Genomic DNA, 10,355 nt, shown 5'->3' on the forward strand with positions numbered 1-10,355 from the left:
GAACTACCAACAAGAGCAAATGACTAAATGAGAAACAAAAAAGCACAAATTTTGCAGCAGGTAAAAGTGCAAAGCATAGAACAAATGGTGAACCGGGTGCAAATTTTGTATGCGGTTCAGATAAAATTTCACAGTTTGATGGAGGACAGGCATTTTGCCACGTCATACCACTTACGAGTCACCAGCGGGTGACGGACCTGATGGTAACCCAATCATTTCACCATTCCGATTTCCGACAGAGATTTGAGTGAGTATAGTGTTTATGCCTTTATGGACAGGTGTTACCGTCTACAAATACATGAGTCTTGAGACTTGAATTGTACTAGAAAAGTAGAAAATAGAATAGAAAGCAGGCTCCTCCGATTCCGTAATATTTATCATTTATGAGGGACACCGAAAACGATATGACAAAACGGTCAGATTTGCTCCAGAGTCCAGAGTCCAGAGTCCACTAGTCCAGTCAACAACAAGAGTCCTGTGATTCCATTTATAACATGTCACGTGGACGCATTAATTATTTATCACTCGTTCTTTTTTTCTTTTTAATTTTTCCTAGTTTCAAAAATAAAAATAGGGAAGCTAGCGCCACAATCAAATGGCTGCTCGACTGCTCGTCTCTAAAATGAGTGAATGACATGGCATACCATAGAAAGGCTTTTGATTGGTTTGCTGTGCTCTACGCGTTTACCGTTCCTAGCTCGGCCATGATTTCTGACCGTTCAATTAGTACCAATTGAAATTATGAATGATCAAGTGGCTATAATTTCTGGAATATGGAGATTGTGGTCCATGCTGAAAAGGATTTTAAATTTTCAAAATGTGCCATTTAGAGTTTCAACAACTGAACGATGAAACCTAGGCAAAAATTGTGATTGTTTTCCGTTTGAATCTCCTGCACTTACGTCTTACACTAGAGTGAATGGACAATTGATTTACTATGTGTTTGGTATCGTTTATGTTTATTGAATAAATATATAAATGCCAACCAAAATTTACTTTTTACATTTTAAATGTATGCAGAAGAACAAAAGAAAGAAAATGTTGTGATAACGCCTATATAGCACCATCGGTAAATGTTTACTGAATAAACGCAAACGGTACCAAACATCACCTTAAACTTGACTAATCTTCTTTCTAACGTTTTATAATTTGAAGGTGTCAGATTGTCAGTTAATCTGATAAAGTTTCTAGAAGGCTACCTCCGATGTATAACCCATTATCAAGAAAAGAAAAGGAGAAAAATCTATAATACCAGAAATACATGAGATCATAAACGCCTTGTGAGGTTTTTACTTTTACGATGACACTGGTTGATTAGTTAGTTGCAAGTCTTTCCGTTATCATGCCTTTCCGGCATCATGGTCAAATCCAAAAAATTCCCTTACAATTTTGATAAAAAAAAAACATGATTCTTGGAGGAGCATGATTCATGTATTGGGTGTTTGACACTAATGCGTTTTATAAGCGTTTTATTTAACATTTGTTTGTGGAATTTGGAAAAAAAAAATCTAGATACAGGTGATTGAATGATTGGGATAAAGTGATTTGACTTAATATTATAATATATTTAAAATGATAATTGAGTGACATCTCATAAAAGGTAAAATCTATATATTATACTTAAGAGTTTTGACCAATCAAAACCCATCCATGAATTTTGATAAATAACACTTGATTGCTATCACGTTTATGATTCCAGTTGAACCCCTCAAAAAAAAAAATAATAAATTTTTTCAAATTTTGATACTCCATGTCATTTGGGTGATTAAGAAATGTCAATTTGATGTTTCAAGAAATCTCTCATTTTCCGAATCCCAAAGCTAATTACTACGAAAACTTTTTTTTTTTTTTTGAGAAACAAGATTACCAAATGTGATTTTCTTACCGATTCCATTTAATTGCTAATATGGCATGCATGACACATCATCAAAAACAAAATGCTTATGAAACACACCAATGCCAAACACCCACACCCAAACAGGAAAGTTTCACTCATCACCATCATCTAAAATGATGATGACATGGATACAATTTGTGAAAATTTCATGTTGGGGCAAGCTACACAATCATGCCAATCAAGAACCATGTTTTTTTTTGCTTTTTTCTTTTTGTGGTGTCAAATTGTAAAGTGTGTTAGATGATAAAAAAGTTAATTAAAAATTAAAATTAGTGATGTTGTCTATGCATTTTTTTTTTATAATTAGCAAAAATGCCATATATGTATTTACTGAGCACAAATCTACTTCTTTTGCAGCAAATCATCTGATCTGACCACCCAATAAGAGATGAACACAGTCTACTTGCTTTATATCCAATCCAAAGCACCACATACCTGATGATGGTGATGGCATAAGTACAATTTGTCAAAATTTCATTCTTTCATTCTTCTGTAAACTACATGAATCATGCCCCATCAAGAACCATGCTTTCTTTTTCCTTATCATTCCTTTTTTTAACCTTGTCAAATTGTAAGTCGTTAGATAGTGAAAATGCAATACATATCTACTGCTTTTGCAGCAAAATCTTGTGACCATAAAAGATGAATACGGTCCAGTTACTTTTATGTCCAAAAGCACCATGTACCGGATGATGTTGATGATGGCTTCAGTACAATTTGTAAAAGTTCTATGGTTAGGTAAACTACATGAATCATGCCCCATCAAGAACCATGTTCATTTTTTTTTGTCAAAATTATTAGTTTTTAGATGGTAAAAATATTAGTTAAAAGTAAAAATTTATGATGCCAAAGAACTTTGGATCAATCAACCTCTCATCAATTTTGATAAATCTCATTGGTTACACTTTTGTTGTATGATATGATGGGCTTTTATGATTAGTATCATAGATAAATCCCACTTAATTTTGGTGTAATAATACAATGTATGCATTTTTTTAATCAATCAAAATGTCACATATGTATTACTTATTGCTTTTGCAGCAAAGTCTTGTGACCATATGAACATGGTCCACTCTGCTTTATATCCAAATCACCATATGTACGAATCCTCTATAGTTATGTTTGGTTTGAAGGAAAAAAATAGGGAAAGAAAAAAAAAATATAGGAAAATCTTTACAAACCTTATATAAATTTTTTTACATTTTTTTTCTTTTTCCTATATTTTCTTTCAAACCAAACACAACCTACAGGAACCCAAAACAATTTTCTTTTTTGCTTGTTATATCTTTTTGATTTTGTAAATATATATTATACTGCCAAAAGACATGATATTGGAAGTATTTTGACCAATCAACCCCCCTTCCCTGAATTTGATAACCACCTGATTGGTTACAAGATTTTGTAATATTATAGTTGGCGAGAGAGCAATCCTAAGTCAATGGTTTTTTTTTTCTTTTTTATATTTTTCATGCAATTCATATTTGAGAATCAAAAAGGGTATCAGTTAGTTTTGGTTGGTAGGAGTAAGGTCTAATCAAGCATCAATGGGTTGGATTCAAAGCTTGTCAATTTGATCCTATCAGGTTCAAAGCTTCTCACACGGACCTCACACACATCTCACCGTATATTGAAAATATCTCTTATGAATAACAATATACAAATATAAGAGATATTCCCTATGTTTATCTAGAACATACCATGACCGGTATGAAAAATGTTCTGTGAGGAGTATATCCAAACTAAATATGAGTTCAGATCTCTTGCTCACGTCTACCCACAACACACTACCCCCGTGAATCGGGAACATCTCCCCCTGCATAATACTATGCAGAGGATGAGATGTTCTCCATATGTGACTACGGTAAATGTGAGCAAAGTTTGTGTGGACAGGAGATCCAGACTTTCTGAATATGAATCACATCACCTAACTTGTGTAACTGCAGGTTCTTCATGATAAATTTAGTGCAATTAAATTTCCCTAGCTTTTCCTTCTTTTTCTTAACTTTTCCTCCAAATCAAACGTAATAATAAAATTTGGACAAGTTCGGGTGGGTTTTTGTTAAAATTTGAATAAAACCAAATCTGAAGCCCGAACCCAAAGTAATATAAAATGTAATTCAGGCCAACACGAATTGATGAAAGAAAATGTGTAGTACATGGGTCGGATATGGGCGAATTGGGTTCAGTAGTGTGTACCTTTATCTCACTAGCTCGTTTGATTCGTCAGAAATCGTTAGTTGACAATGAGTTGGCCATATGGTTTTAGGCTTTTGGCACGTGGCTAGTTGCCTGCTTTAGTGACATAGACAGTAAAGTTGGTCTATAAATGCAGATTGAGACGTCCATTTCATATGCCATGTGCAAAAGGAAATTGGATGCATCATCTTCATCTACATGGCAACTTTCAAGAGTTGTGAACTATTAAAATTAGGGTTGTCAATGAACTTCAAAAGTATGATGCCCGATTTGACTCTTAATCGATTATTTCGGATTTGGATGTCCGAACTTACATCCCAATAATAATTAAATTGTGAATATAAATATAGAGATTCCATAATCGAATGCGGATGCAGATATAGCTGGATCCGATCCCGTTTACAGCTCTAACTAAAATCAACGCCATTTCCTTGGATCGTCAATCATGTGTCAGTCAGAGGGTATGACCCCACCTCCACCAGTCCTACCCGCTTTGACCGTCCATAATCCGAATGTTAAACCGGTGGTTTATAAATCCGGGTCGGTTTATGAGAGTAGTGGCCTGCCCTGTTAAGGGATATCCGATGAGTCTGATAGGTTCTGGGCTAATACATCCGTTTGGCCCAGAGAGCAGATAGCTGTAATGTTGTCGGTTAATAAATCCAATTGCTACAGTATAATGACCAAACATACTCACTGGTGCAGACTATTCTATGAGATTGCAAATAATAAACAAATAGATAAATTTATGACTGAAAATCTTCCGGACCAGTTCTTCTGTTTCAAGTGGGTTGTTTGGTAATTTTCTTGTTAATGGTTTCAGATTTACGATTGTTTCCTCCTTTTCCATCTTTACGGTTTTTCCTCGTCATGTTTGAACTCTGAAGGAGTTGCTTCTTTGGTTACTCTTCAGTCTTCACCACGCATACGACAAGAACCAGAAGTAACCAAAAGAAGAAAGTTATATTCCCAAACAATTCAACCATTTCATTGTATGTTCGATCAATAAAAAATTTATCAAGAAATCCAACTTCTGTTCTCGGTATCTGGAGTGGGTAGCCGGCGCTAGAAACCACAGTCCCATTGTCAATTCAACAGCTCTTCTTCTTGTCTTCTTGGATCTGCATCACCAAGTGTACATGGAGGTGTGAAAATCTCTGAAACCGTTACTGGGTTCAGCTCAATTTTCTATTGCCTGTAGTTATTCTCGCATTCTATGACTGGTCTCTCGTGATTTCTCACGTGGGTCTTTCTTTCTTTCTTGCTTGCTTTATTGATCGGGGGGTCTTGAGTAGATGTTGAAGGAGAGAAGCTTTAATTCAGAGGTAATGAAAGAGACTACATGAACAAAAAGTTTCTGAGAAAACAGAACTGCGGCATACCCAAGAGCTCAGGTTTGATTTTTTTTTTTCATGAAAAAGAATGATATTTTCATTTTAAGTTCTTAGTTTGTTTGTTTTCATTTTCTCTCTTTCAGCTAGCACATTAGTTGTCCGTTCGAGGAGTGACTTCGGTGTATTTTTCATGTCCGTCTTTCTTACTTACTCTTTCTTTTGGTGGGTTAGTTTTGTTGAAGAGCAGAAGAAATGTGGTTGATCAGAGTCCACTACTGTCAATTATCAATCTTAATCAGAAACTTCTGAGAAGACTCAAGAGCCCAGGTTTGGAGTTGTCAACGAAAGGGATTTCATGTTAGTTTTTAGTTCTTTATTTGAATAGGCAGCAACTGATACTTCATTTTACCTGTATTTTGCCATGAAACAGGCTCGTACTGCTTTTTTTTTTCTGTAACTAGTCTCACGAAGAATTTCATTGAGAAATCCAAGACCATGTAAGTTTCTCTTGGAGAAATTTAATGAGTTTGGTAGGTTCTATGCTCTGATAATTACTAGTTTCTGACCCTTCAGTGGAATTTTCTGCAATAGAAAAATGCCTCAAAACAGAGCTAGATCAGTTGGTTACAGATCATTTCTCATCTGTAATGATCCAAGTGGAGTTGTGGAATGTCGGACTGTCAGAACCAAGAATGTTATCCGAAAGATGGAGCCTAGTAGCGATTGCCGAAGATTTCAGAAGGAACAGTCAAATCCATCGGTATGTAGGGAAGAAAGGAAGAGATTGGTCTCTAAAGGGAACAAAGAAGAATTACATGCTCTACCCTCCTCTCAACTCTTGGAGGTCTCCAGAGGAGCTCAGAAGATAAACCATATGATCGACTCATGGTCAAGGGGCTTGAGCTTTGATGGGCAGTCTAAAGATATCACAAGAGATCTTCTGAAAGGTGCTCTGGATCTGCAAGAGTCTCTAATCGTGCTGGGAAAACTGCAAGAAGCGTCAAAATACATGGCTCAGTTGAAGAAAAAGCAGAAACCAAGGTCTGACCAAGAGGGGGAGATGGATATTGACAGAGTGGATTCTGGTCGATTTGGAGACAAAGATTACCAGACAAGATTGCAAATGTCTCGGCTCTCTGTTGATGACTCTTCACGGGAATGCAGGGAGGAACTCAAGAAAATGATCGGAGATGGCATTTACAGGGAAAACCTTCTCTCTATTTCCAAAGAAGAAAAGACCTCCTGCAGTGGAAGGAAATTTGGTTCCACAGTGGATATTCCCTCCACAAGTTCCAGCCAGTCTGTGATGGTTCACTCCAGTAGATCAACATCTGCTTACTGTTCACCAACCCAAGATAAAAAGGCAAAGTCACCAAATTTGATTGCCAAGCTTATGGGTCTGGAAGAACTCCCACCAGAACAAGTCCAGCCTTCTGAGAAACAGGTGGAAAGTGAGAAGAGCTCAAATCAACAGAGACATATTTTTAGTACTGACATGCCAAAAGTTAGGAAAACAAAATCTGTGGACTTGAGTGCTAATCCAGAGAATAGGATTCTGAATAAAATTATTGAGGCCATGCAATTTAAAGAACATTTGAAGAACAATTGTAGTGAAGGATATACACACCGTTCCCATCTTCCCAATACTTCCTGTTCAGAACAGAGGTTTGATTATCAAATTCCACCTATTGTAATCATAAAACCTCTACATTTTCCATATGCAAAGACAGAAGGGTCCTTGTTGGGAAGGTTTAGTGATGAAGAGGGAGCTTTCGATACTAAAGAAATCCTCACAAAACTGGAGGTGAAAGAAGAACCTTCACCTAAAATGATTATCAGGGAAGAGAGAGCTCCAGGCTTTAAAGAGATGCTTGGAAGACTGAAAGTGAAAAAAGAGCTTCCAGCTGAAATTGTTATTGGGGAAGAGGAAATTTTGGACCAAACACAGATGCTTAGGAAACTGGAAGCAGACGAGGAAGCTCCAACCAAAAGGACCATCTGGGAGGAAGGAGCTAAGGACCCTGAAATATCACCTAAGGAACCCCAGGAGGTGAAAGAATTGAAGACAAAGAAACCCAGAGAACCCAAGGTCAAGGTATTCAAGAACAAGGAAAAGGCATCTCCTAATAAGAGGAAATCTTATGCTTCCTTAAATCAAAAGCCAGAGAACAAGGAATCAACAAATCAAAATGCTGAGAGGACAAAAATGGTGCCACCTGACAAAAGAAAACCAATAGAGAAAGACAATGTGACATCTGTAGCTGGAAAAAGATATCAAAACCGGGCCAAATCAACCTCTGCAAAGTTGATAAAACCTGAAATTGAGTTGATCATCACAAAGAAGCAGGTTTTCCAACAAAGTACTGTTCAAGATCCTAAGTCAGTAAATACTACAAAGCCAGTATTACAGAATTCCACTGATCAGAGGAAGAAAAACCACAGAAAGAAAGCAATACCAGTCAAAGATCCAACTGTAAATAATTCAGTTGTGAGTTTGCTTATAATCTCTCTCTCTCTCTCTCTCTCTCTCTCTCTTCCCCCCTGCCCCCCGCCCCAAGCAATGTTTTTGGCACTTGGTTTCTTCTCTGAGCTCTTTAGATAGATATTATTGTTCTAGATTTTATCAGGGAGGAGAAAAATGCATTACCTGGACTTTGTCACCAAAATGCATCCATAAAAGAATTAAGAAGCTCTTTTTTTTTCCTAGTGCATAAAGAATATGAAAGTTGATTTCTGGAAAATAATTCAGTTTCTCTTCTGCAGATGGAAGGCTTAAAATGTAAAGATTGCATTTTGACAACAACACTCGCAGATCAAGTCCTAGCTGGGGAAGGGAGAAAGGGTTTTGAAATTGAAATTGAAGGTAAATCTTTTCTTAGTGATAGTATCGGCGAACAATGCTAGTTGTTGAATTTTCAAAAAAGATTAAATATGGCATCTCTAGCATTCAGGTTCTCTTGCATTCACTTCTGCACTTCTTGTTATAATAACGAATTCCATTCATTTCGTGTATATGCATGTTAACCGGTGCTATCTAACTATCAGATATGTATGTCTAAATACATTTATGTATATATGACAGGATCAGGCAATTGATCCTCTAAGAGAAAAGTAAGAGGATAATAGAAAAAATGGTTCAAATTTCCTGAATTGTTCATTACTTCAGCTCTTGTCAGACTAAGCCTATCTTTGTAAAGAGATTTTGCTCATCTACAGTTTGCACAAGAAAAGTAAAGCACTAAACAAAGTTATCTCTTGAAAGTAAAAGAGCTTTAAATAAAGAAAAATCATAACTAGTGTTTAAATAATGTGCATAAGTGGTGTTTTATTCATGCTGTAAATGGTTTATATGTACTGTATTAGTTGACATGTACTTAATAGCTGTACTGTTACAAATGACACTTTCCTTCTATCAGTGTATCATCCTCAAAAATAACAAATACATCATAATAAGTATTGTTCAGACAGTAATGTTGATGGTCTTTCACAGCTAGACCTAGGCAGGCATCTATATACCTGCATTTGTTTACATAATTCAATATCTTTGTTTTGATTGTAGACCACGGCAACAAGGACCAGAATTCTGTATCTGAAATTAGACCTTGCACCAATGAACATGAAAGAGGCATCAAACATGCAGAAGAAGCTAGCAAGCTCATCAGTCAAGAAACTCAAGGGAGGAAAAGCATTATAACCAAAAATGATCTGAAGGCATTACTTTTTAGCAGTCCATCATTTCTCAGCTGTGTTGCAGATCTCTTTGATGCCAATGTTGACGAGTCGGTAGTCTTAGAGGATCCTAGTGTACTTGAAGTTGGAATGACAAATCCCAGGCTCTTCTTGGACTATGCCAATGAGCTCATGGAACAGAAAATCCTGCAAACATTGCAAGCGTTTCATCCTTTGTTTAGGTTCATGAATCCAAGAATCAGTATCTCTCTGGACAAGTTAGTAGAGGAAGCATGTGATGGAGTCGAGAATTTGAGCAATTATAACAAGATTGATGGTGATGTTCTTCCTGTAGATACTCTTTATATCATGTTGGAAAAAGATCTCAGTTGCAAGTTGGTTTTGGGTGGTGCATGGGATTTAGGTTGGATTAATGGATTTTCCACCGATGAAGCTGACCAAGTTGTAGGTGAATTGGAGAAGCAAGTTTTAAACCAACTGATTCAGGAGGTTGTTTTGGATCTTATGTCATAGCATTTTATACTTTCTTTTTTTCTTTTTTTTTCTGTTTTCTGTTTTATTGGTGGTTTTTCTTTTTGGAGGGGGGTTTCCGGGTTGCTTATCGACACTTTGGGGGTATAAACAAATGGGTGGAGGGAACAGTTAGCAGATGAAGTTGGTATTTCCTGTACATAGAAGTTATTGAGTCAATACAACATGGAGAAATGAGATTGCTGGCTTATCCCTGAAGGTATTACAGTCATTGTAAAACTAAAAATAATGAACATTTCCAATACTTCAATGATCGGCATTTAGGTAAATTGGATTCAAGGGTTGGTCTATTCTAAGTTCTAACATATTTCCACACCATTTCTGCTGTTACAGGCAGCCTACAGAGGTTGGTTTTGGTCAAGCTAAATAAACAAAATTAAGATGAATTTGGGCCTATGAATCCATGGGAGGATTGTACAAATTGGCCTTTTTAACTCGCTCATGGTTCAGATAGAAAGGAACATTTGGGTGTATAGAAGACCATTTTCAGTTCTAAAATTTCTGGTTCTGCATTCTTTCATCTGCTAAGCAAGTAAATATTATGGATCTCCAAAATTATAAGCCAATCAGTAAGACTAAAAAAATATTGTTCATGGAGTATGAAATAAGGGTCTAGAATTAAAAATTTAAGCACATTGGCTAAAAAAATAAGATTTGCAGAATTGAATAATTGAGGATTGGCTGTAAGATGATTAATTAGTATACAA

At 36.3% G+C, this 10,355-nt stretch overlaps 1 protein-coding gene across 1 annotated transcript; it reads left to right on the forward strand.

Annotated features, from left to right (window-relative positions):
- The first annotated feature begins 4,862 nt into the window (after positions 1–4,862).
- Positions 4,863–9,925, forward strand: LOC104592177 (uncharacterized). Its single transcript, XM_010251399.3, has 7 exons — positions 4,863–5,238; positions 5,389–5,487; positions 5,659–5,754; positions 5,858–5,924; positions 6,019–7,915; positions 8,191–8,290; positions 8,987–9,925. The coding sequence occupies exons 2-7, from the start codon at positions 5,436–5,438 to the stop codon at positions 9,628–9,630; spliced, it is 2,856 nt and encodes a 951-aa protein (XP_010249701.1). The 5' UTR covers positions 4,863–5,238; positions 5,389–5,435; the 3' UTR covers positions 9,631–9,925.
- The last annotated feature ends 430 nt before the right edge of the window (positions 9,926–10,355 follow it).

Source organism: Nelumbo nucifera, chromosome 8, assembly GCF_055504915.1.
Source record: "Nelumbo nucifera cultivar China Antique chromosome 8, China Antique-T2T, whole genome shotgun sequence".
In the NCBI taxonomy this organism is placed as follows: Eukaryota; Viridiplantae; Streptophyta; class Magnoliopsida; order Proteales; family Nelumbonaceae; genus Nelumbo; species Nelumbo nucifera.

Coding starts and splice junctions, on each gene's coding strand:
- LOC104592177 (XM_010251399.3), top strand. CDS start 5,436: ATGAACAAAAAGTTTCTGAGAAAACAGAACTGCGGCATACCCAAGAGC. Junction 7,916..8,190: donor CAACTGTAAATAATTCAGTT/GTGAGTTTGCTT, acceptor TCTCTTCTGCAG/ATGGAAGGCTTAAAATGTAA. Junction 8,291..8,986: donor TTTTGAAATTGAAATTGAAG/GTAAATCTTTTC, acceptor TTTTGATTGTAG/ACCACGGCAACAAGGACCAG.